Source organism: Sprattus sprattus (genome assembly GCF_963457725.1).
Source record: "Sprattus sprattus genome assembly, chromosome: 18".
In the NCBI taxonomy this organism is placed as follows: domain Eukaryota; kingdom Metazoa; phylum Chordata; class Actinopteri; order Clupeiformes; family Clupeidae; genus Sprattus; species Sprattus sprattus.
Window position 1 is genome coordinate 5,063,328 of NC_137916.1, and position 27,500 is coordinate 5,090,827.

General features: G+C 45.3%; 2 protein-coding genes across 2 annotated transcripts in view; both read right to left on the bottom strand.

Annotated features, from left to right (window-relative positions):
- slc5a11 (solute carrier family 5 member 11) overlaps positions 1–12,453 on the bottom strand; it is a gene marked incomplete at both ends in the record, with an annotated part of 12,770 nt that extends 317 nt beyond the window's left edge. Inside the window, 14 exons of the mRNA XM_080857226.1 lie at positions 242–389; positions 2,064–2,279; positions 2,584–2,752; positions 3,196–3,346; positions 3,661–3,768; positions 5,020–5,155; positions 5,361–5,566; positions 5,796–5,876; positions 6,837–6,942; positions 11,061–11,165; positions 11,376–11,435; positions 11,708–11,812; positions 12,034–12,105; positions 12,331–12,453. Coding sequence (XP_080713352.1) covers positions 242–389; positions 2,064–2,279; positions 2,584–2,752; positions 3,196–3,346; positions 3,661–3,768; positions 5,020–5,155; positions 5,361–5,566; positions 5,796–5,876; positions 6,837–6,942; positions 11,061–11,165; positions 11,376–11,435; positions 11,708–11,812; positions 12,034–12,105; positions 12,331–12,453 — 1,786 coding nt within the window. The remainder of the gene's footprint in view (positions 1–241; positions 390–2,063; positions 2,280–2,583; positions 2,753–3,195; positions 3,347–3,660; positions 3,769–5,019; positions 5,156–5,360; positions 5,567–5,795; positions 5,877–6,836; positions 6,943–11,060; positions 11,166–11,375; positions 11,436–11,707; positions 11,813–12,033; positions 12,106–12,330) is intronic.
- A 2,792-nt stretch (positions 12,454–15,245) lies between these two features.
- grid2ipa (glutamate receptor, ionotropic, delta 2 (Grid2) interacting protein, a) overlaps positions 15,246–27,500 on the bottom strand; it is a gene marked incomplete at both ends in the record, with an annotated part of 40,479 nt that continues 28,224 nt past the window's right edge. Inside the window, 13 exons of the mRNA XM_080857104.1 lie at positions 15,246–15,329; positions 15,596–15,760; positions 16,155–16,273; positions 20,650–20,779; positions 20,959–21,045; positions 21,343–21,498; positions 21,900–22,096; positions 24,074–24,169; positions 24,479–24,566; positions 24,864–25,178; positions 25,263–26,375; positions 26,554–26,867; positions 27,484–27,500. The exon at positions 27,484–27,500 is cut by the window's right edge and continues 131 nt beyond it. Coding sequence (XP_080713230.1) covers positions 15,246–15,329; positions 15,596–15,760; positions 16,155–16,273; positions 20,650–20,779; positions 20,959–21,045; positions 21,343–21,498; positions 21,900–22,096; positions 24,074–24,169; positions 24,479–24,566; positions 24,864–25,178; positions 25,263–26,375; positions 26,554–26,867; positions 27,484–27,500 — 2,881 coding nt within the window. The remainder of the gene's footprint in view (positions 15,330–15,595; positions 15,761–16,154; positions 16,274–20,649; positions 20,780–20,958; positions 21,046–21,342; positions 21,499–21,899; positions 22,097–24,073; positions 24,170–24,478; positions 24,567–24,863; positions 25,179–25,262; positions 26,376–26,553; positions 26,868–27,483) is intronic.

The window sequence follows — 27,500 nt, forward strand, 5'->3', positions numbered from 1 at the left end:
GTGCTCTGCCTGAGCATGAAGCTCCCTCTGCAGGTTGTTTGAGGTCACATGCACTAATACACTCGCAATTCAGACAACTGCTCTGAAATCAGGTAGGAAAATAATTTGGTCACTAGTCACTGGTCAATGTCATTGGTAATGAGTGTTTGATGGATGTATTTAGCAAAGGTATCTTTCAGTACTGGCCAAAACCAATGAAATAACTAAACCCCCACATCCCTCTCCTCTTGCTCAGCCATACCGTGTCTCTGATCATGACCCTCTCCATTACTGCTCGTGCCCCTTCCATGGTTCTCTGGGCTGTCCTCCGCGGCCTCTGTGTCTGTGTGTGTGGACTTCTCACTCCTCACCACCGTCTCAAACCTGCTGAACCAGGTCAGGCCGCTGATCTGCACAGGAGCCCACAGATATGTTATTTAGAGGGGCTGATCTGCACAGGAGCACACCAGGTGTTGGAGCCGTTATGTAATTTCAGTTTCCAAATCTTTCCGAATTATTAATGTTTAAGTTTAAGTTAAGTAAATGACACATTCAAATTATGGTTTACAATTATGCAAAGGTAAATACTACGATTGCCATGTTCTGTCTGTTCAACTGTCTGGCTGGGATTGACACCTGCTAATTGACATGTGATATAGGGCCGTGGCCGTGCCAGTGCCGAGCCCGGTAGAGCGGAAGTGGCAAACAATTTTTCAACCGTGTTAATACGATGGAGAGCCTTTGTTTGAATCAAGAGAAAGACAAATAAAACACTCTATAATTTACGGCGCGCGTTGTCTGGACTATTCCGTTCTCAGAAGTGGCAGTTGAAAAGCTGCCCCTAGCACACACACAGATACGTTATTTACAGGCTTGATCTGCACAGGAGCCCACAGATACGTTATTTACAGGCTTGATCTGCACAGGAGCCCACAGATACGTTATTTACAGGCTTGATCTGCACAGGAGCCCACAGATACGTTATTTACAGGCTTGATCTGCACAGGAGCCCACAGATACGTTATTTAGAGGCGCTGATCTGCACAGGAGCCCACAGATACGTTATTTACAGGCTTGATCTGCACAGGAGCCCACAGATACGTTATTTACAGGCGCTGATCTGCACAGGAGCCCACACAGATACGTTATTTACGCTATGAAGTGCTGGGGACGTATGGTGAGAGGGTTATTATTGTGAGTTGATGGGGACGTATGGTGAGAGGGTTATTATTGTGAGTTGATGGGGACGTATGGTGAGAGGGTTATTATTGTGAGGTGATGGGGACGTATGGTGAGAGGGTTATTATTGTGAGGTGATGGGGACGTATGGTGAGAGGGTTATTATTGTGAGGTGATGGGGACGTATGGTGAGAGGGTTATTATTGTGAGGTGATGGGGACGTATGGTGAGAGGGTTATTGTGAGGTGATGGGGACGTATGGTGAGAGGGTTATTTTGTAATGAGGTGCTGGAGACGTATGGTGAGAGGGTTATTGCGAGGTGATGGAGACGTATGGTGAGAGGTTTATTTTGTAATGAGGTGCTGGAGACGTATGGTGAGAGGGTTATTGCGAGGTGATGGAGACGTATGGTGAGAGGTTTATTGTGTAATGAGGTGATGGGGACGTATGGTGGGGGGGGTTATTGTGAGGTGGTGTGGATGTATGGTGAGAGGGTTATTGTGAGGTGGTGTGGACGTCTGGTGAGAGGGTTATTGTGAGGTGGTGTGGACGTCTGGTGAGAGGGTTATTTAATGTGTGTAATGAGGTGCTGGGGTCGTATGGTGAGAGGGTTATTGTGTAATGAGATGCTGGAGATGTAAGGTGAGAGGGTTATTGTGAGGTGCTGGGGACGTATGGTGAGAGGGTTATTGTGTAATGAGGTGATGGAGACGTATGGTGAGATGGTTATTTAATGTGTGTAATGAGGTGCTGGGGACGTATGGTGAGAGGGTTATTATGAGGGGCTGGGGACGTACGGTGAGAGGGTTATTATGAGGTGATGGAGACGTACGGTAAGAGGGTTATAATGAAGTGATGGGGACGTATGGTGAGAGGCTTATTTTGCCCACTACTGCCATCTCACCTGCTCTGGCCGTGGCTCCTTAGTGGCCAGACTCACACACACCACAATGGCCACGGTGATGGCCGACAGGATGATGCTGAAGTACAGATAGTGGACGTATTTGACCACGGGTGGCCGCGTGTCCTCCTCATCACACAGTGGCATGGGGTAGACGAAGTCCAGAATCATTCGCACACAGCCAATCATCAGGCCCAGAACCAGGCCCCAGAATGCACCCTGGGGGAGGGAGACATATGAATCAGCTTCTTCACTGCTCTATCTGGGCTAGTTTCATGTGTAGTGAAGGTCTGCAAAACTGTCGAACAAAAGGCTGTTTGTATTGAGTTATCTGTTGCACTTCAAGTTGCACCATTAATTTGTTAAGACAGATTTTCAAAACTATCCCCTGGTATTTGGCCATACAATACTAAGTATTTAAAGTAAATTGCCAATAGAACACAATACCATGTGTTATGGTATAGCAACAATATTTCAATGTTCAAACATATTGTTATATGCCAGCGATAAGCTCCCTAATTACCTTCTCATTGGTCCTCTTCCAGAAGCATCCAGCCATGAAGACCACAGAGACAGGGGGCTGCAGGTAGATGCTGATAGACTGGATGTATATGAAGAGCTGACCGCCCTGGCTGGCCTGGACCAGGGGGATCCACAGCACAGACACACACACCAGCACCAGCACAAACACTCTACAGACAGACACACGCACACGCACACACCAGTGCCACAAAGTAACATATAAATAACTGAACGAATGTAATGTAATCATTAACTCTGAACCCCTGAACTGTATTTCTGCACCCTTCAGCACATATACGTCTTTCACTCAGTTAAGCTCTCTGATATTAATGATTAAGGTTAGCGTTCTAAGCAAACTGAAAATATGTTATCAGGCTAATAACATTTTAACCAAGTACATCAGTTTAACAAAACTGCTCTCTTCATTTTTATTCAGGTTTTCTAGTAAATGTGTAAAAGTGCCCTTAACCTGATGGCAAATGTTTCTCCCATGAAGTATCACCAAAGGTGCTGGACCATTGCTACTACAGTAAGTTAATAAGCTTTTATGTCTCCCTGGGTGTCATGATGGAGGGAGCCAGAGAGAGGCTGAGCGGCTGAGGCAGAGCCCTACCTGCCCACAATCATCAGCTCCCATTCGGACGCCTGTTTACGGATGTTCCTCCAGAGATCCAGGGTGAAGATGGTGCTGGAGCTGTTGAAGATGGAGGTCAAGGAGGACATGAGCGCAGCAAGCATGACCGCCATCATCAGCCCTCGCAGACCTAACACACACACACACAACACACACACACACACACACACACACACACACACACACACACACACACACACACACACACACACACACACACACACACACACAGACACACACACACACACACACACACAGAGTGGAGTGGTTATATACTTTGTAATTGACTCCTGTGTCAGAGAGACTGAAATATAAAGGAAAAGAACATGGTTTATATTGTCTCCCTTTCGCTCTCTCTCTCTCTGTGTTTGCCTGTGTGTGTGTGTGTGTGTGTGTGTGTGTGTGTGTGTGTGTGTGTGTGTATTCAATGGTTGGCCCAGTTACCATCGGGAAGCAGCTCCATCACTAGCTTGGCGTAGGCAATGTCTGAGCAGCCCACTGGGTTTCCACACACCTCCTTACACACATCTGGATCTGCACACCCCACCTCATCTACACAAATACAGAACAAGTCAGAGTCTGTGCCTCTGTGTGAGAACATCATAGAATGAGATGGCTACACAAGACAAGAGACAGCTAACCAGGTAATGCTAATAAGATGCCTCGGGTGTACTCACTACTATTCACATGCTGTTGGCCACAAAGTCATTGATGAGGCTATTAGCTAATCCTCGGCACACCACAAAGCGCCTTGGGCAGTCCTTTTGTGCCATCAGACTCCAAAACCAACACAACCAAACATAAGTTGTGCTATGTTGTCTATTTACTTTACTATTTATTTCAAATTTGTATTCAAATTTGAATATTCAAATTTGAATATTCAAATTTGTATTAATTTATTTTTGATGTTTGTCTACCTTGCTGCTATGACAACTGAATTTCCGTCACGGGATTAATAAAAGTTTATTTTATCTTATCTTGTATTACAGTACCTAGCAGTGTAGAGCACACTGCCTTTGGAGAAATAATGTCATTTATGGTGATGCCACACAGTGTGGACACATGTGTCCAGTTTCCGATTGTAGTCCGATTTAAATCGAAGATCCGATTCATGTGTCTCCCCAAATCTAGATTTCCTGTGTCCGACTTGAGTCCGACTGGACTCCGATGTAGACCCCCGGATAAACGATCGGATTACGCTGGAAATCGGACTATGCGCGCATGTGTCTCTCGAATCTAGATTTCAACTGGACAACAACAACTTTTGCATGTGCTTGAGATCCTGCCCATAGACATATACATGCATCATATATGTCTATGATATGATAATCTCTGCTAGATGCTCAGTTCTTGTGCTCCCTCTCATTCACGTTGAAATACTGAAACTGAAACTGAAACGCAACTGTTTTGGACAGAACGCGCTAATTCAGTGAACAAATATTTTCATATTACTTTTCAACCACTTGTTAGTCATGTAATCCATTCATATCGATGTGAATCAATCAATACTAATACAACTTTAACTGTGGTGTGTTTTTGTTTCATTTTACAACTTATTTACTGTATAATCAACGCTAGCAGATGCCCGCTTGTAAACATTCCACATTTGATTTGAACTGACGCGGCCAAGATCTGGATTTGTCACTGCCATGTGCCGTGAGATAACGCAGTTAACCCCCCATGGAGACCCCATGGAGAGAGAAATCGGGGCTTGGCCGAAATCGGAGTATTGCCATCATGTGCACGCACTGGCAGACAGGACCTAAATACAGATTTAGATTAGAGCATATCTGAATGACCCACCAGGGTAGAGTATCCTGCTGATCATGCCTGGCAGGACCATCATGAAGAAGGGGAAAACCTTCAGGTAGGCAGCCAGCAGGGAGCCACCTTTAGCATGGATCAGGTTCTTAGCAGCCAGGGAGCGCTGCACTATGACCTGCACACAAACCCAAGGGTTCCTCAGCGATGAAGGCGGAGATGAGACTAAGTCCTTTTTACTCTTTGACCCTTTACTTCTGTCTATATTTTTTTCAAACTTGTAAAACATCTGAATCAGTTAGCCACAGACTAGCTTGTGTAGAACTTGTATTAAATCCCTTCAAATTGAACAAACAAATGAGTCATTGGCGTTGCTGGGTCACCTGATCAGTGCACCAGTACCAGATGGACGGGATGGACATGCCCAGCAGGACCCCCGGCCACGGGAGGTCGGAGTTGACGGGGTGGCGGAACAGGTGGAAGGCGTCCTCGCGGGGGATGCCACAGGTTGTGTTGGGCTCCCTGATGGAGGGGATGGCGGAGCTGTATCCGTCCAGGAGGGCCTGCCAACCACCCACCTCTGTAAAACCTCCACACAGGCACATACACAGAGAGGGGCCAGCGTTAACATGGCACCACCAGGGCAATGAGCTTAAGGTGTGCATTCGAAGGAAAAGTGATTCAGCAGTTTGCTGCACTAATGATTACATCTAAACACCACTGGGTTGACATTTTTTAGGAGGCAAAAGTGTTTAAATAATAGGGTCTATTACAGCTTGGCTGGTAAATCCCTCTGAATGCATTTCAATGACACTCACTGAAGCCCATGAGGATCATGGCTCCCACCAGCATAATGACAGTCTGTAGAGCATCTGTGTAGATCACCGCTGCAAGGCCACCTGAAACATCACAAAAAAAAACAGCTAATGGGCGGGTTGCTAATCTCAAGAGTAACAACAATTTTATTTTAGAGACAGGGTCAAATAGTCAATGGGAAACACTTTAGTTGGACAGTCCACCTACAGAAACTTTACCGATGGTTTGTTGAAATTCAAGTCCAATCATTAACCCTAACCTTAACCATACATTTTAGTTAATAGAGTTTCAACAGATGTTTTTTATAATCTGAGAGTCTATAGGGGACTATCCAAATAGAGTATGGATGGTCAATGTTATAACGGAGGGGGTGTTTGTAGTCTCAGGTGTGGATGGTCAATGTAATAACGGAGGGGGTGTTTGTAGTCTCAGGTGTGGATAAACAATGTGATGACGGAGGCAGTGTTTGTAGTCTCAGGTGTGGATGGTCAATGTAATAACGGAGGGGGTGTTTGTAGTCTCAGGTGTGGATAAACAATGTGATGACGGAGGCAGTGTTTGTAGTCTCAGGTGTGGATGGTCAATGTTATAACGGAGGGGGTGTTTGTAGTCTCAGGTGTGGATGGATGGTCAATGTTATAACGGAGGGGGTGTTTGTAGTCTCAGGTGTGGATGGTCAATGTAATAACGTAGGGGGTGTTTGTAGTCTCAGGTGTGGATAGTCAATGTGATGACGGAGGCAGTGTTTGTAGTCTCAGGTGTGGATGGTCAATGTTATAACGGAGGGGATGTTTGTAGTCTCAGGTGTGGATGGTCAATGTAATAACGGAGGGGGTGTTTGTAGTCTCAGGTGTGGATAGTCAATGTGATGACGGAGGCGGTGTTTGTAGTCTCAGGTGTGGATGGTCAATGTAATAACGGAGGGGGTGTTTGTAGTCTCAGGTGTGGATAGTCAATGTGATGACGGAGGCGGTGTTTGTAGTGTCAGGTGTGGATGGTCAATGTGATAACGGAGGGGGTGTTTGTAGTCTCCGGCTCCATACCTGCCACCGTGTAGAGAGCTGTGATACTGAGGAGCACCACCACTGCCAGATAGATGTTCCACTGCAGGGCCAGCTGGATGAACACCGCCCCTGCATACATGTCCACCTACAGACCCAGCCCAGATGGCAAACACTCACATTAACACTACAGACCAACCCCAGAGGGCAAACACTCACATTAACACTACAGACCAACCCCAGAGGCTCCACTCACATTACAGGGCTTGCCAGTGCGACTGATCTGGTCGCACATGCGACTGGAATTTTGGCCGTGCGAATTGATTTGAAATCAGTCGCACGCGTGCGCCTATATAAATAGGCAAAATTGCGGGTTTCAGGGTGTTTTTCCCCCCACTAATTTTCCAAGAAGAACTGATTTTTACTTGACAACAATATTAATTTGGACTATCAACGTTAATGCGTTAATCTAGGATATCATTGTAGACAGGCTTAATGCGATAAAATATTTTAACGCAGGTAACGCAACTTAGTTTACTTTCGGTTTGCGTTGACACGACACGAAACGTGCCTGCAGTCATTTAGACAGGAGATAACGAAGCGGTAGTGGAAGATGGGGAGAGCTGAGCGGAAAGTTTCTATTTAAGAGGCAAAATGACGGAACAATCGACCAAGCTAAAGTTGTATGGAGCATTTGAAAGCTAAATTTACCTAGCACAGAAGCAGCTCGTCTTTAAGTGATCACCTTAATGCAAAGTACCCGACAGAAAGCAGTCCCGGGTTAGATGGTCGCCATCCCACACTCCACGACTTCCCTAGGAAAATAACTAGACCAGTCTATGGCGATATTAGCGGAGAAATTGAGAAGTTTCTTAAGCGAAAGAACTACTACCAAAACAATTAATACACAGCGTAAATACAACCCTGATTCAATTATATTTGGTTGTGTGAATGGAGGTTGAGCCCAATCGCAGTGTGTTGAGTGCTTTTTCAAGCTGTCTAATGAGGCGCTCAAATCTGAATCGACATTTGGAGACGTGACATCCAGCACTCACGTACAGATGAAAGGCAGCCCGCTCCTTTTAAAACAATAAGACGAGTGACGGACGTCAGTAAAGCTGCATTAGTGCTGTTTTTTGTGCGTTATTATTGGAGTGTTATTCTCCAAGAGGACATGCCTTTCTGTGGAGAGCTACCAATTCGAACTACTGCCCAGGAAGTGCTAATTATGTTGATAATAGATTGCAGCCACAGATTTAAACAATTTTTCCAATTATTTGAATCATTATATTGAACATTATTTGAACCTATTTGTTTGCATGTCTGAAGCATCACCTATTTTAATTAGGCCTAGCTGAGTGGTCTTGTTTGCATGTTTTATCACTTGATTTGAGTGCATGCTACCTTTTGGGTATATTCTGGTGTTATTTCCTTGCTTGCTTGCTGTGCACAAATAGGCCTAGGCCTACGGCAACTAAGTTCTGTGTTTGATTTTATGTTGTTTTTTGGTGCACAATACAATTTCGATGCAATATCTAGAGTTAGATTTTCTTTTATTAATTTCTAGGCTTCCACCTGTAGCAGGTGCTGATGTTCGCTTATAAATTAGAATTAATGGGTTATAGATTAAATTAGCCTAATGGAATATAGATAAACTAAAATAAGCGTAGTGTCTGTTGGGCCCTGACCTGTTACAAATACGAAAAGTCGAAAAGGTTGGGAACCCCTGATCTAAATCACCTAAAATACCACGCAATTGTTTTCCACCTATCAATGTAGGCCTTAGCAAGGTCATGCCTTTCCTTTTATAATCTGTTCAAACATGTTATTCCAGGTTGTTAACATTGATCAATAGTAGTATTACTTGGTTTGGCCAACTTTTTATAGTGGTGCGCCTGGATATTTGCTGGTGCTCCCAATTTTTCTGGGTTAGGAGCACAGTGCTCCTAAGCCAAAAAGTTAGTGTCAAGCCCTGCATTAACACTACAGACCACCCCAGAGGGCAAACATTCACATTAACACTACAGACCAACCCCAGAGGGCAAACACTCACATTAACACTACAGACCAACCCCAGAGGGTCCACTCACATTAACACTACAGACCACCCCAGAGGGCAAACACTCACATTAACACTACAGACCCCAGAGGGGGCAAACAGAGGGTCCACTCACAACACTACAGACCCCAGAGGGCATGTGGGTCCACTGACATTAACAATACATCTGCTTTAGCATGTGGGTCCAGGCACGTGCAGAGGGGGGGGGGGGGGGGGGGGGGGGGCTAAGGGGGCTTGAACACCTGCCCCTTTTGCCCTTGATGCCCAAAGTGCCCTTTTGTCAGAGTGTTTTTTTATTATTATTATTTTTTTTAATTTGTGTGTGAAAAGTCCGTCTGTGCGGCCCAAAATAATAATACATTTAACTAAATGATAATAATTTAGATCTACCTTGGTCGGTCACATGATCCACAACGTGCCCTCACTCTGCCCTGACGTGCCCTGCTGCTAATCGCTAAGCTGCTGGAGAAGGCCACTAGCTACAGGGCTGTGAAACCGAAGAAGACCCGACTCCGAGGGAGTAATCAACTGGGCCGGTGAGTAGGTTCTGCAGCGGTATTCGTTTGTGCACGGTGTATCTTGCAAGATGACTGAATACTATGTAACTCTTTTGCCCTTAGGAATAGGGTTAGCGATTTTACCTTAGGAAAACAGCTTCTAAAAAATGTGCCGCTATAGAGATTGCTAATGTGACGTCATGAACGCAACGCATTTTGGGAATCCGCGGCACAAACAAGTCGGCGCGAGCATAGAGATGTACACTCATAGATATATGGATGCTGGAAATTGGGCAACAGGTTGATGTCCCCGGACCAGTTGCTGTGCTCATAGGGATCAACTCCTTTGACTCCTTTGAGTTTTTCAATATACCTTGTCTTTGCGTCTTTATTTAATTTTAGTCTGTATGGCCCGACCATGTTTAATTTCTCTCGCTGCATTTGGTGTGATTTTGAAGTGCTTGAAGCCGCTAACTGACCGCTTACAGCTACTGTATGTTCAATACGTACTAGACCAGTTCGCTACTTGCTGCTTGGACTTCAATTGTTTTCAAGCAGCAAGCAGCGACCTGGCCAAACTGACCCACAATTCTATGCGTTTCATGACGTATATTAGCGATCCTTATAGACATTTACAGTGGAAAATTAGCTTGTTGCTACTGGGGTCTGAGAGCCACAAGGTAACTACTCTCTGCCTGACTAGCGAGTAACTTATTTGCCGTCTTGCTTTGTCTTATGTTGCACTTGCTTGATGTTTGACTGTGTTAGGAAAGTTGTTGACTAACTAGTTCGTCATATTGTCAAAGTAAGCTAATTTCAACAGGTTTAGCTAATAGCATGTTGACTTATGGCTTTGAATGAGCAACTTGTTTTCAAGCAGTCAGCCTTGGTAGTATCTACACTATCACATCAGTACAGCCCACCTCCAGCAATATCAGCAGCAGCAGCCTCCTCACCAAAATCCTCAACAGAAGCTGTTCTATGTACCCATGAGGTAAAACAGACAAATTTTGCTTTGCACTGACCTCTAACAAATAAAGGAGTATGTACAACGATATGGTATGTTCTTTATGAGTATGTTCTACATTCTTTATGAATATGGGTTGCTACAATTAAAGGTATGCTTTTGTATCGTGTTACAAATCCGTGCTACATGTGCCCCCTTTTTAACTTTGAGCACCTGCCCCTCCAAAGGTCTCTGCACGGCCCTGTGTGGGTCCACTCACATTAACACTCATCTGCTTTATCATGTGGGTCAACTGACATTAACTCTATACATCTACTTCAGCATGTGGGCCCACTCACATTAACACTACATCTGCTTTAGCATGTGGGTCCACTGACATTAACATTACATCTGCTTTAGCATGTGGGTCCACTCACATAAACACTTCATCTGCTTTAGCATGTGGGTCCACTGACATTAGCACTACATTTGATTAGCATGTGGGTCCACTCACATTAACACTTCATCTGCTTTAGCATGTGGGTCCACTCACATTAACACTATACATCTGCTTTAGCATGTGGGTCCACTCACATTATCACTATACATCTGCTTTAGCATGTGCAACTCTAATGAATAATCAATTTGTTGATTTGTATGAAATATAGCGTTGAATCTGCAAACATTTGTTTCAGATATTGTATTACATTTCTACAAACAGGCAGGGAGTCACAACCCCATTGTAGGTGCCTTCTTTTACTCACCGATATTTTAGTGAAGATATAAATGAATAAGTACAAAACAGCAATAAATAACTGGATTCTCCTTCCCCCAAATCTCCTCTGTAGGTATTCAGGCATGGTGGTAACCTGTAAACAAAAATGGCATACAAACCTGTCTGAGTACACTAAATGCAGTAAAGACACTAGAGGATGGTGTGTGGACAGTGATAGCTGCTGAGTGCTAGGACAGTGTGTGTGTGTGCATTTGATTGTGTGTGTGTGTGTGTGTGTGTGTGTGTGTGTGTGTGTGTGTGTGTGTGCGTGTTTGTGTGTCATGCAGAACCTTCAATCTCTTACCCCCGAGGCGACATAGATGGGCAGGAAGAGCCAACCCAGTAGCAGCACCATCAGCATGCCCTGATGAGTTACACACACACTTACATGAGTTACACACACACTTACATATGTTACACACACACTCAGTTATGTTAAACACACACTCAGATATGTTACACACACACTATATGTTACACACACACTCAGATATGTTACACACATACTCAGATATGTTACACACATACTGAGATATGTTACACACACACACACACACACACACACACACACACACACACACACACACACACACACACACACACACACACAAACTTGGCTCACACATGGCTACTCACATTCCACTCATAGGCCACGGCCCCGATGCCAGCAGCAGCCCCAGAGCCTGCCAGGCCAATGAAGTGTCCACTGCCCACATTACTGGCAAACAGGGAGGCTCCTACCTGCACACAGGACACACAGAGGGCACAGAGGGGGTCTGAGTACGGGACAAACAGAGGGCACGAAGGGGGTCTGACCACGGGACACACAGAGGGCATGGAGGGGGTCTGAGCACAGGGATGGGTGAGACTTTTCATGACAGTCTAATAGTTTAACTGGGAACATCTGTGTGTCAAGCATGTTGAATGTTTTTAGGAAGGGATCCTATGTTTGATATACTCACCGGCCACCATGTCATGCTTTTGCCTGCGAGGAAATACCCATCAACGGTGCCTCGTTTAGTTCTCCACATGGACTGAAGAGAATGGGAAGAGGGGGAGGGATACAGGGTGCCATTGCTTCAACATTCCTCACTGATGCACTAGACCACTTTAAAATCAGTGGTAAAAAGGTCATATTCACTCTTCTGAAGAGAGGATGAGGTAAATGTATCATATCCACTTAAAGGTCATCTTCACTCTTCTGAAGAGAGGATGAGGTAAATGTATCATATCCACTCAAAGGTGGACAGCAGTCTTACCCACAATCCCACAGCCAGCACCAGCAGGAAATAACCAACGAGCACCACTATGTCAGCGGTGACCAGTGACTTTGGACGGGTCTCCACTCCAGGGGTGGTGGTGGGGCTTCTGGTCGACTCCATGGTGGCCAGATCAAAAGTATTGGGAGATGGCGTCACCTTCTGCACTGAAAGAGAGTGTGGAGAGGTGTTAGGTTCTCATGTTTTGGTAGAGGTGTGAGGTTCTCATGATAGGTTAAACCTGTCTCACCGCATTACACCCCTGTGAGGTGTTCAACTCTCATTGGTCATCATGATCCATCGGTTACACATTATCCAACTTTTATATCCACAATATCCCAGGGCAATAAGGCAGTGATGTTCACACTTGCAGACACAAACAATGAGACACAAGCTTAAGAGAACACAGATGTCAAGAACACAAAGAAATGTCTGGAATGACACATCCCCATGAAACAGGAAACAATGTGCAGAAAAGGCGGAATGGTAGATAGATTGATGTATTTAGGGAATCTGGGTCAGAGGAAAGCTAATTGACAACTCTAGTGGACCTGGGATGGAAGAGCAGACATTTACACTCGTCTTCACAGGATACCATCAAATGAGAGAAAGATTCAGACATTTACGCTCGTCTTCACAGGATACCATCAAATGAGAGAAAGATCCAGTTAACAGTGCAGTGGGAGCACACATCACCGGAGGATAGCACTGGAGGATAGGACAGATTCATTCTTCGTAATATACATCAGAAGCCACTAAAGCACACATAGATGAATGAACACACGTATATGGTGCATCGCATACACGCACCCATTTAAGGGAATTTTGTTTAGTTTGCCCTGATAAACAGCAAACATACAGAACATGCAATAAACATGAGCCTGTGTGCGCACACATACTCACACACACACACACACACACACACACACCAAAACATAAACACACACTAAACATGTTTATAGAAAATAAGACAGAAAATGAAGGTAATAGTATTAGGGAAGCATAGATAGAGAACTAGAAAGGGGGACTCACCTCTCTCTATTAAAGTCACAGTCAGATTAAATCATTGTGTCTGTCTCTCAGTGTACCAGGAAGAGCTTGCATGGTGTAGCAGGGCCTTCTGTGAACTAACCTGTCTCAGGGAGAACCACGACTACACTGGACCCTGGGAACCCAGGACAAACTCCAATCGCCTCATTCAACATTCCACACACACTGGTTAAAATGTAAGTCTTTTATTACCCACACAGTTGATGACAACAGCAGCGCTGTCAACACGTGTCTACAAGTTAATGACAGACTGATAGCATTAGACGACCACACCACTCAACAGGCCAAAGAAACACGTAGAAGTTTCTTGAAGACACACAGCCCCATCAAGCTCTTACAAAGGCCAGCAACAGTCTTATCACGAGCACCTAAATGACAGGGTGGTGACTGCTTATCTGGAGTCCTGCAGTTTCATTTTTAATTTTAATTTTGTTTATTTCATTAAGAATCAGACGTCCGCCCTCATACTTTGACAGCGTTACCTACCGGTAACATTGTAACCAGTGCTGTGCACTGATCAAGGCGCATGGAGAGCAGGTTAGGTTTACACAGCATGATTTATCAATATCTCACATGGATTGACAACTGAAGCACACAGGTTCATCCATCATCATCATCTGTCAAGCATGAAGGCAATAATCGAATAAAGATTTTGATAATATATAAATAAAATCATAACTGGTTTAAAATTCTAACACATGCCAGAATATGCACATAAATTGAAGTATGGTTGGTCATACCATACCTAAATTCTTTCTGGTACATGGTCAATAATGTATCTGCATATTTATATACACTTTTACACACGACAATGACATTGGCAACCTCTACTTCAGAGTCTAGTCTTGGGCTGTAGTTAAAAACAAAACAAAATTAAGAACTGGTGAAGGTGGCTTTAAGATATGAAATATAATAAGGATGTCTTTTTATCAAATCTACTATTTAACTAAAAGATAAAACTGATGGAAACAAAACCACCTCAGGAGGGAAATGTCTGCTTGCTATGAATTTCTAACTAATTTGAAAAAGAAAAAAAGTAAATCTTCCTGCTTTCCAAAACAGACTAAATGAAACTTAATGTGATTGACAAGTTCAGTCTAAGCCCTTACACAGCTCAACAGTGTTTACATTCAGTACAGCAGCTTGGAACATGAAGCCAAAGCATTATTTAAAAGATTTCACAAATATTGTCAAGATTTTAGATATGAATACTGTATAATAACAACACTTGCTTTTAATTACAACATACATTCAGCATAAAATGGGCAGATGATACAGTTTCTGTAGTCACATGTTTGAATGAACGAGGTTCTTACTGCAGATTTAGCCTATTATAAAGTTCCCCAGCATACTCAATATCATCTTTGCTTAATTGCACTCGCTAGGCGTAACCTCACAAAAATTTAATTTACTCCTGATTTGTTCCTGTTCAGTTTCAAATGTAGTTTGATTTAAATACACAATGAAAACTGGCAAGGCTGTTCCTCAGACAGTTGTTGGGTAGTAATTCATAGTTATTCCCCAGACTGCCTTTGTGAGGGTATCCAATGAACAAATCCCTCTTGTAGAACTTAACACATTCATCTCAATGTAACGGTAGAAATTCTCCATTTAGGAGTGCAACAGCTGCTTCAGTCAGCTTGAAAGCATTTCTATGCCAGTGTGGTAGAACTGCAAAGATCACTGTCGTTGTGAGTGGGAATCATGTACAACTGCCAGACTCAAAATAAAAGTCAGTGAGAGTGTGTTGTGTGATAGTTCATGTCTGTGTGTGTGTGTGTGTGTGTGTGTGTGTGTGTGTGTGTGTGTGTGTGTGTGTGTGTGTGTGTGTGTGTGTGTGTGTGTGTGTGTCTGACACACTCCCCTCACCACGCAAGAGGGGAGGCCACGCGAGGGCTTCGGGGGCTCCGTGGGGGGTTCTCTGATGTCTGGTTGTCACTCAAAACCCTCTGAAAACACACAAACACAAACAGTCTCTCTCACATCTCAGTAAATATCTCGAGGATTGCCTGAATATGTTATTTTTAAGGTTTTAATGTACTCATGCTTTTTTTCAAAAATGTAATTTACATTATGGACCTGAAACACCTGTCAACACACCATGTCATTAAATGCACACATCATCATATCTTGTCATAACATCATTGATCAGTGTGCTTATATCTAAATTCGACAATTGGAAAAAATGGCTGGAGTTACAATGGAGTGAAAATACCTCAAATTTGGACATAAAATCGGCAAAGAGGCCAAAGAAAGCCTCTGTGTTGGTGGAAATGCTGTTTTCGCCGAAGAAGGTGGCGACGTTGGAGAACTCCTCCATGGACCTCTGCTGCAGGGACTCCAGCGACTGCACCGCTGGGTGAGAGTTTTCCAGAAAGCCCTGAACACACACCGTCAAGGCTCACCACATCATACGGCACAGTACACACACAGCCATGGCCACTGAGTAGCACAGATGTGCTTAAAGCCAGGACCTAATGTACATACACACATATACATCAACCCCTATCTGCCAGGGTCTGCACTTGTGGTACGTCCCCACATTTGAAAACAAAAATCACCACTAGAATGAGAGCCATGTGTGTGTTATGAAGTCATCTCAGTAAGCATGAGCATATATAGAATAATAATCTACAACAACGTCGGTTTGTGAAGATACATCAGGATCTGTGGGAAACCATGGCCCTGCCCATGCTTGAACTATACCCTTAACAATCTGCGAAGGAACAAATGCCATGGTTCGGATGCAGGATGAAAAGCGGTACGAAGGATACGCTCATGACGACAGCGAATCGGTCCTCAGATGTGGCTGGCATCTTCTGGCAGGCTGCGCGGATCTCCTGGATGGTGCCGTGCAGGTCGTTCAGATCCGAGGTGATGTTCCTCTGATTCACTGGGAACAGATTGAACAGGGCAGAGTACTTTAAGGAAACCGTCAAAAGGTTGTCTTCAAAAACATCAAACACTTAGGCAAACGCTTTTAGCAGATGCTAGCAAAGATAAATAAAAAAAGGTACCGTATTTTCCGCACTATATGGCGCACTGGATTATAAGGCGCACTGTCAATGAATAGTCTATTTTCGACATTTTTCCATATATAAAGCGCACCGAACTATAAGGCGCATAGAACACATAGAAACACATAGTAGCTAGCTAGCCTCGCTGCTAATAAGTATAACGTTAGCATGCTGATATGCTCTCACACTTCCCCCTCCTTTAGGCAGAGGTAGCCTACTGTTTGTCTCCAGGCTTGTCTTTCACTGCCGTTTTATGTAAGGTCAGCCATTCTAAATAGGTTCTACACGTGAAATACATTCCATATTTAATGGATAGAGAGCAACACTACCAGCATTACTCCATAGCAAATTACTATGACAGGGCAGTGTCCTTGCGTAGCTGCTAGGTCAGTTATCTGACAGTGTCAAACATCGGCAATGCTGTTAAACAATCAAAATGCTAAGTTTAATAATGGTTTAACAATCGAAAAATAGACCAGCAGTGGTCAGAAGCAATGTACTGTTCGAGGTTTTATATAAATTACGGTAGCCAGAGAAGGCACTTCCAACACCGAGTCACCAGCAAATAGACCAGCAGTGGTCAGAAGCAATGTACTGTTCGAGGTTTTATATAAATTACGGTAGCCATAATGCTGCAAACGGCTTTGAAGTTTACCAAAGTCGTACTAAAACATTTTGACAGAGCGCAACCAGAATGAATCCATATAAGGCGCTCCGGATTATAAGGCGCACTGTCGTTTTTTGATAAAATTAAAGGCTTTTAAGTGCGCCTTAGGCCTATAGTCCGGAAAATACGGGTAGTGAATTAATATACAGCCGCGGAAAAAATTAAGAGACCACTTCAAAATGATCAGTCTCTCTGGTTTTACTATTTATCGGTATGTGTTAAAGTAAAATGAACAATTTTGTTTCATTCTATAACCTACTGACAACATTCCTACAAAATTTCAAATAAAAATATTGTCATTTAGAGCATTTATTTGCAGAAAAATGACAATTGGTCAAAATAGCAAAAAAGATGCAGTGTTTTCAGATCTTGAATAATGCCAAGAAAACAAGTTCTTATTCATTTTTAAACAACACAATACTAATGTTATACCTTAGGAAGGGTTCAGAAATCAATATTTGGTTGAATAACCTTGATTTACAATCACAGCTTTCATGTGTCTTGGCATGCTCTCCACTATTCTTTCACATTGCCGTTTGGTGACTTTATACTACTCCTGGCGCAAAAATTCAAGCAGCTTGGCTTTGTTTGATGGCTTTTTACCTTCCATCTTCCTTTTGATCACATTTCACAGGTTTTAACGGGATTCAGTTCTGGGAATAGGGCTGGCCATGACAGGGTCCTGATGTGGTGGTCCTTCATCCACACCTTCACTGACCTGGCTGCGTGGCATGGAGCAAAAGACCATAAGGATTGAAAGAGGACTGGAGGTCATCTTCTCTGATGAGTCCAATTTTCAGCTTTGCCCAACAAATGGTCGTCTGATGGTTACAGGGAGACCAGGAGAGGCCTACAAGCCACCTACTGTGAAATTTGGTGGAGGATAGGTGATGATCTGGGGGTGCTTCAGCAAGGCTGGAATCGGGCAGAATTGTCTTTGTGAAGAACGCATGAATCAAGCCAAGTACAAAGTTGTCCTGGAAGAAAACTTGCTTCCTTTTGCTTTGACAATGTTCCCCAACTCTGAGGAGGGTTTTTTCCAGAAGGATAATGCTCCATGCCACACAATCATGTCATTAAAGGCAGGGCTGGACTGGCAATCTGGCATACCGGGCGTTTTCCCGGTGGGCCGAGGTGCAATATGGGCCGAGAGTCCCGAATTTATTATTTAAAAAAAAAAAAAAAAAAAAAAAAAAATCTTTTTTTTTTTTTTTTTTTAGAATTTTTTTTCCCCATATAATGGTCTGACCGGCTGGCCCACGAAAGTAGTTCATGAGCGGCCCTATTGACACTGGGCTGGCCCAATCACATCCCCTGGGCTGACCCAACACCAACCCCTTTCGGTTTGGACCTGCCTACATAATGCATTAGGACGGGAAACAAACTCAGCGTGGCCCATGGCCTTGACATGCTTGACAAGCGCATGCTAGTCTGCGGCCCATTGGCTGTCTTCTTTAGTGACAAGGGGCTCGTCCAATCATATCACCAAACACCTTCTACCTTTGGCTTGGGCGGTGCACAGAAACGCACGTTTCGTTAGAATCCTCCAGTCCAAAATGGAGAGAAAGCGAAAAGAGGGTGCGGAGAAACTGCGAGATAAGAAGAGGCTTGCTTTTCAAGCCTACACTGCCAAATGTGCCAAAATATCGGAAATGTTTGCCACGGCAGGGCCATCATCAGGTACCGTGGATGAAAGTGATAGGCCTACTGGTGGCGACAGCCAGGGAGATACGATACAACGACCTACGGTAAGCTTACTGATCATGAATTCAAACGTCTCTAAAATATGTTTGACTTAGGACCTATGTTCTATGGCCAAGTTCGTTTGCATTGTAAATACAAGACAAGTCTAGCTGTTGCTAGCCCTCAGCCTACTCTACTCTGAAACAGCCAGCCGTTAGCCTACACTCTATGTTGTGTGTTTGAGTGGTGGGCAAGCCCCTTAGCCTATTGGTGCGCGGTGCCATGTCAATGTTCCGAAAGCCCAGTATTCCCAAACCCTATGAAAATATGCCAATTTGTCCAGATAGCGAATTATGATAGCCCGTTATACGCTCCAGTTTGCCCCCCGAAGTTCAGGGGCGTGGTACAAACGTTAGTGCCACCTCATCAAGCGCGTTTCCTACAGGAGGAAATAGACTCCCTTCTAGGAAAGGGAGCAATACAGTCTGTACCTCTCGTAGACGAGAACAGGGGGTTCTTCAGTCACTATTTTCTGGTTCCAAAAAAGGACGGAAAATATCGACCGATCTTAAACCTCCGTATTCTGAACAAAGCTTTAAAGTGTATGATGTATACTGTATTGTATTGTATTGAATTTAGATTAATTAAGACCACCACCTTAACACACAAACTCTTGTTGAACTCATAAAGTAGTAGGTTCAGTGACGTGCGGTGAGACAGCTGTCTTCTGTAGCTTCTGCGAGCCCATGAATCAATGTTTCGTTGGAATCATGATGTAACGTTGTTGTAGCGGGAATACAGCAATGCTATTTTCTAATTGGCAGGGCATATGATTCTAGACTTCGCTGAAGCGACTGAAACGGTGAATTTTGATCACATTCAGCGAAAGTTAACAGGTAAAACGGGAGAAAAATAGGGCGTCTTTAGGCCGTCCTGCCTAAAAGTAGGGCGTCCCATTTCTTCTTATTTTTTTGTAGACGATAGGGCAGACGCCCTGCTAGCTAAAAGCCTGGTTGGTGTGTAGACATTCGAGAGACCAAAGGGTGTGTTATCGAATTAAGTGGGCCGGTCTGGTTCAAAATGCCCGGGCCGATTTTTTGTCCCAGTCCAGCCCTGATTAAAGGTGTGGATGAAGGACCACCTCATTAGGACCCTGTCATGGCTAGCCTAATCTACAGACCTGAATCCCATTAAAAACCTGTGAAATGTGATCAAAAGGAAGATGCAAGGTCAAAAGCCATCAAACAAAGCCAAGCTGCTTGAATTCTTGCGCCAGGAGTAGTATAAAGTCACCAAACGGCAATGTGAAAGAATGGTGGAGAGCATACAGAGACACATGAAAGCTGTGATTTTAAATCAAGGTTATTCCACCAAATATTGATTACTGAACTCTTCCTAAGGTATAACATTAGTATTGTGTTGTTTAAAAATGACTAAGAACTTGTTTTCTTGGCATTATTCAAGATCTGAAAACACTGCATCTTTTTTGCTATTTTGACCAATTGTAATTTTTCTGCAAATAAATGCTCTAAATGACAATATTTGTATTTGAAATTTGATAGGAATGTTGTCAGTAGGTTATAGAATGAAACAAAAATGTTTATTTTACTTTAACACATACCAATAAATAGTAAAACCTGAGAAACTGATAATTTTGAAGTGGTCTCTTAATTTTTTCCGCGGCTGTAATTATGCGGCATGACTGACCTTTTCGGTCTTTTTGTGGATAATTGCATTGCATACTCAAGAATTTCTAAAAATACTGATAAGGATATGGTTTAATAGCTGTGATTTTGCTTTTGTTAATACCCAGTGTTAACACTGAGATCTAGGGCATAACAAAGAATAGAGTCGTTCCCAAAGAACACCAACAAGCAGAAACACTCCCTTTTCTTCCAGTACCTTTGGCTGCCAGTTGCACTGTTGTCAGTTCCTTGGCAAAGTCCAGCACCTCCGGAAAGTGTTGATAAAGTGACTTGACAAGAATGTGCAGGAAGGTGGACTTGCCATCCACAGTTTTGGTTGTGCTAAGCTAAGGGTGGAAGCAAACAACAGCTGTTTTGCCATTCTGATCAGGTAGGAAGAAGTTAGATGCAGTATGTAAACAGTTTTAATGGGCTTGCCAAAGACAATATGCTATGAGAGTGGTTCCAGACTGTTTTTCAATAAAAGCGCTGGGTATTGAAGGGATGGGAGTTTTGTGGGGCTCACCTCATTGAGAAAATTTATTTTAAATCCAGTGGTCTTATTTGTCTTGGGCTGGCCATTGTTCAGGTAGTTCCCCATGGCCAATACAAACTGAAAGAAATATAAGAAGAATGAGTAAAGCCCAGGTTTCAGTGCGAGGTGCGTCCTGATACATGTGGTTCTACACAATACCACTGAGTTATTCTGTAGAAAGGTTACCCATCTGAGACAAGAAGGTTCTAGTTTTTCACATGAAAACAGTTAAGTGGGCTAAGGGGAGGTATGGAGGTCCAGGCCAGATTGTGGTTTATCTCATCCAAATGTATGACTCTATGTGGTTCCTTGGAGCTGGGATGATAAAAGGGTGACTCTTTGTTTGAAATGAGGTGAGAATGAAGAGTGAGGCACCTCCAGTATCTTAGCCAGCTTCCTGCTGGTCTTGAGCTCCACAGAGGCAGTGTAGATACACTCGTAGGCCCCCCGCATCTCCTCAGTCTTCTCCTGTAGGGTGGTCTTAAAGTATAGGCTCCGCAAACGGGTCTTGTAGTCTGGAACGGACAGCATCTGTGCTCACACACACACACAAACAAACAATATTGATTGTATCCCTAAAAAATGTCCAGATATTTTCAGATTTATACACACACAACCGATACAAAATACACACATAGAAATATTGAGTGGAATATAATATATTCATAAACTGTATTCACCTCTCTCTAAACTCTCTGCCAGATGAGCAACAGGGTCTCTACTTGAGCCATCTCCACATACAATATTAGCAGTAAGGCAGTTATCCCACCAATCGACCATGAGTTAGCATCGCACAGTTAGCTGGAGTAAGGCAGTTATCCCACCAATCGACCACGAGTTAGCAGTAACGTAACCTGCAGTAAGGCAGTTATCCCACCAATCCACCACAAGTTAGCATCGCACAGTAACCTGCAGTAAGGTAGTAACGTTACCTGCAGCACAAACTGGTCCGGCTCGCTGAGTTTGCTGGGGTCTTGCCGGTAGAGCTCGTACTGCTTGACCTCGACCTCGTCAGGGGCGTAGAGAAGCAGCTGCATGATGTGCGCCGACTCCAGACGCTCGGTGGCCATGGTCATGAGCACCTGACGCAGCTCCATCGGGGACAGCTTCAGGTGGGCAATCAAGATGGCTGCCAGGAAGGTCAGTTATGATGAGGGTGGGGGACATAGAAAGCTTTATATACTACCTTGATACACACTGAGTACAAGCTATTAGAGGCTACAATGCGCCAACAGTCAGAGAAGTCTTACAGTGCTAACAAGTGCTAACAACAACTAACACCATCTGAAAAAGGCTGAGATAGAAAATGAACACAGTCTTAGTGAGGAGAGGATAAAAAGCAGCATTCTCAAAGAGGAGTCGGAGTGAACCCTAGGCAGGGGCAAGGCAGTGTCTGAAACACAAAGTCTTGGTCCTTCGAATCAATACAGTGCAAGGAAATGTAAAAAAAAAAATCCCAGAGAAACAGGTTTACATAACATAGAGGAAGGGAGGAAAGACAAAACAATATATATACAGTCATGGACAAAAATATTGGCACCCCTGCACTTCTGTCAGATAATGCAGCACTGCTCGCAGAAAATTGTTGCAATTTCAAATGCTTTTGTATTTACACGTTTATTTATTTAGTTTGCATTGGAAAAACACAAAAAATCTGAGAAATAATGTCAAATCTGACTTTATTTCACACAAAACTCAAAAAAGGGCCAAATTATTGGCACCAACTTAATAATGGGTAGAACACCCTTAACCATTTCTGGGTGCTTTATGAAGTGTGCTATGGGTCATTGTCCTGCTGGAAGACCCATGTCCTCTGACGGAGACCCAGCTTTCTGACACTGGGCCCTACATTGCGCCCAATAATTATTTGGTAGTCCTCAGATTTCCTGATGCCATGCACTCAGTCAAGGTATTGGGTTCCAGAAGCAGCAAAGCAACCCCAAAACATCGGTCCAGCTCCACCATATTTGCCTGTAGGGACCGTGTTCTTTTCTTTGAAGGCCTCATTTCATTGTCTGTAAACTGCTTTACCAAAAAGCTCTACTTTAGTCTCATCTGTCCACAGGACTTTCTCCCAGAATGATTTTGGCTTCCCCAGGAAGGTTTAGGCAAACTCCAGTCTGGCTTTTTTATGTCTCTGTGTCAGCAGTGGGGACGGAAGTTGGAAGTTGTTCTAGTTTTTTATCCACCATTCAAACAATCTTTTGTTGCATTCTGTCATCAATTTTTCTCTTCCTTCCACATCCAGGGAGGTTAGTGACAATGCCATGGGCTGTAAACTTCTTGATGACACTGTTTACAGTGGACACAGGAGCATTACAATCTCTGGAGATGGACCTGTAGCCTTGAGATTGTTCATGCTTTCCTACAATTTTGGTTCTCAAATCCTTTGACAATTCTTTGCTCTTCTTTCTTTTCTCCATGCTCAGTGCGGTATACACAGACACACAACACAAAGGTTGAGTCAACTTTGCTCCATTTTAACTGGTTGAAAATGTGATTTTTATATCACCTGCAGCTTGCCACAGGTGAGTTTAAATAAAGATTAAAGGAGCATTACATGATTGAATTACAATTATTTCTTACAATTTTGAAAGGGTGCCAGTAATTTGTGTTGTGTTGTTCCAATGCAAACAATAGAAATCAACATGTGAATACCAAAGCATTTGTAATTGCAACATTTTTCTGGGAAAATTGCAGGGGTGCCAATATTTTTGTCCATGACTGTATATATATATATATTTATATAATCATTACATTAAATCAGTGAAAACAATGTAATGCAGGCAAATCAGAGAATCAGAACAGGTTATCAAAGGCGAAACATTCTGTTTCTCACAGGTCAGCACAGACTTATATAGGCCACCGACACATTCAATCTAGTTTCATGTCACATACTCCCCCACACAGCTGCCAGGCAGACACCAGTGACATCTGATGTGGTCTGACACAGATTAGTTCCAGAACCAATTAGTTCAAGTGCCGAGGGACTCGACCTGGGTCTGACATCTACAGCAACAGCAACTGAGACCAAGACAATGAGGGCCCATTAAAGAAACATCCATTCTCAACTGTCTCTCATAGACACGTCCCTCTCCGTACTCACAGGCGTTGTAGGCCTTCTTGTGGGAGAGGATTTCCACCACATCTTTCTTCTTGAAGGACGAGACCTCGGGTTGAGGCATGGGCTCTGGAACAGAGACTAACACGGGGAGACGCAGAGAGACGGTTACTTTTCTACAGACAGAGACACTAATACAACGCTGACCAACAACTCACAAGTGGCACCAAACTAATGAGAGGGACATAGATGGCTAACTGACATGCAGACAAACACCACACAGACACACAGACACAGACACAGACACACACACACACACACACACACACACACACACACACACACACACACACACAGACACACACACACAGACACACACACACACACACACACACACACACACACACACACACACACACACACACACACACTCACACTCACACTACAAACCTGGAGTCTTCTGAGTGCCAAAGTGCAATTCCAGATCCAGATACTTCACCATGTCACTCAGCTTATCAAAATCAGAATCTTCCCCCATCTGCAGCACAAATAAAGAAAGGCTTCACTGAACACATAAACAAATACTGTACTTCACACTCAATGCATATCATAACCTTTTAACTCCAATTCACCATGGCAACTTGTACTTTTTGTCCTTCTATCTACGGACACTAAGAGAAGTGCTGGTGCTCCTATGAATATCTCATCTCTAATGTCCTCATTACCCTCCATCTCCACAGCCCTGAAGCCTGAGCTTGTTGTTCTAGAAGGTTCTCCCACAGCTGCCTGAGCATCAGAGCTCACGTGTGCTGCTACTGCGGCTTCTCAGACTCACCTGTCCCCATATGGTCCCCTCGGAGTTCTCCACCTGCTCCCAGCGCAGCCGCTTCACACTCATGTGGCTGGTGTCCAGGGTGGGCTGGCGGGGCAGCGGCGGGGGCCCACAGGGGGGTGGAGGGGGCGGAGGTGGGGGAGGCTCCAACTCTGGGTGTTCTGATCGGAGGGGCTGCTGGGGGTTGTGATGGGTATGGGCGTGGGCGTGGGTATGGGCCTGAGCCATGGCCAGGGGCTGGGGACTCTGGCGGGCCTGCTGGCTGGATGGGCGGTGTTGATGGGTCTGATGGGGTTGGGCCTGCTGCTGCAGCTGCAGCTGGAGCGGGGGTGGGGGTGGGGGTTGTGGGGGCTGGGGTTGAGGCGGGGGCTGCGGGGGCAGAGGCTGGAAGGTGGAGAGCACCGGCTGGTACTGCTGGCTGGGCTGGAGGGGGTGTGAGTAGGAGTGGTGGATGGGGTGGGTCTGGTGTACCTGCTGGAGCATGTGAGGGGGCTGGGTGGGAGGGTAGGTCTGGTGGATTTGGATCTGCTGCGTCTGATGGGGAGAATGCTGCGGGTGGTGGTGCATGTGGTGGATCTGCTGCACGGGGCTGGGGGCGTGGTGGTGGGCCTGATGGGCCTGGTGGGCCTGATGACTCTGGTAACTCTGATGAACCTGGTGGGGCTGATGAATGTGATGCGTGGCTTGAGCCTGGTGGGCTGGGTGACTTTGATGCGTCTGTTGAACTTGGTGGCCTTGATGAGTCTGGTGAACCTGGTGACCCGGGTGAGCTTGCTGGGCCTGATGGGCCTGATGGGCCTGGTGCATCTGGTACTGCGCATGGCTAGAGTGGTCCGCGGCCTCCGGGGAGGGCAGCGGAGGCAGGGACTGGTGGTGCTGCCCCTGGTGGTGCTGGCCCTGGTGTGTGGCCTGAGATGTGGGCTGTGCAGGGAGCGAGCGATGCTCCTGGATAAGCTCCAGGGGCTCCTGGTAGTGCTGCAGCTGTTGCTGGTGCTGGTGCTGGTGCTGTGGGTGGCCCAGCAGCAGGTCCTCTCTGGTGGGCAGCACCTTGTGCAGGGAGGGCCGCTTGGGGCCCGACGGAGGGGGGTTGGCCCGGGGAGGAGGTGGTGGTGGGGGTCCAGGGTGCCGGCGGAAGGTCAGCACTCGGCTGCCGTGATCAGGCATGTAGGCCACCCCGCCACCGCCACCACAAGCGCTGCCAGGGGGGGGCATGGGCGGATCGGGGAAGTGGACCGGCGGTGGAGGAGGGGGACTGAGAGGGGGTGGAGGGATGGGCTCGGAGCCGGAGGAGTAGGTGAGCGAGCTGGCGTCCTCGCTGCTGGGCCCGCTGTGCAGCTCGCTGGCACTGCTCAACTCCGGGGGCAGAAACGTGCCTCCCTCCTCGCCCTCCTCTCCCTCGTCGTCGTCATCGTCATCCTCCTCTTCCTCCTCCAGGTCTTCCTCCTCCTCCAGGTCCTCCTCCTCTTCCTCCAACTCTTCATCCTCCAGGTCCTGGAAGCCCATCTGGACAACATCCTAGTATTACCATCAATCACAGACCACAGGGACATGATGTTACAGGGAACACTGAGAAGGCTTCAAAAACGAAACACGACATGCAAAACGTTCACATTTCATTTCATTTCATTAAAAATATATGACAAAACATGTCACCCAATAATACTCCTTCCACAGAGACAGCGACCCCACTCACCTCCTCGTAGTCGTTCTCTGGGGACAGGAAGTCGTCCGCGGCGAGTGGCGGCTGCCCCAGCTGCTGGCTGAGAGCGTCCAGGAAGCGCTCGGTGTCGACGGTGCGCGGGGGCCGGGAGAAGGTGTAGCGCTTGCGGAGGCGTTGGGGTGGGCTGGGGGCGAAGTCTGGGGGGGAGGGCGGGGGGCTGTCCAGGCTGATGTAGGGGTTGGACTCGGCACTGGTCTGAGTGGGCAGCACAGGGGGGTAGAACTGGGGCTCCGGCAGAGGCTCGTTCCAGACATGGGGCGAATGGCGCTGGCCACCCTTCCTACTGCCTGCTCACACACACACACACACACATATCCACAATCACACACACACATCCAGATTCACACACACACACACACACATCCAGAATCACACACACACATCCAGATTCACACACACACACACACACATCCAGAATCACACACACACATCCAGAAACACACACACATCCAGAATCTCTCACACACACACATACACAGACATATCCAGAATCACACACACAAAACCACAGAAACACACGCACAACCACACTCACAGGCACCAAGTACACATACAAACACAATTTGCAAGACATGCACACACAGGTATACACACACATACCCAAGGACATACACATACACAAGCACAGGCACACACACATCCACTCATTATACCACACTCACAGCAGATCATAATCACAGATTATGGAATCAAAGAGATAAAGGATAATCTTATTGCCTGCCCTCTTTACCTCATGCCAAGGATGGTGCATTTGATTAGTCATGTCATTACCACTATCATAAAGCCTTCTGGAATGTGGAATGTTTGACTGCAACAGAGTGTGTGTGTGTGTGAGAGAGAGAGAGAGAGAGAGAGAGAGAGAGAGAGAGAGAGATTTGTGTTTGATGGCTTATGCACCCTTACCTGAAGTTGTCCGCCTG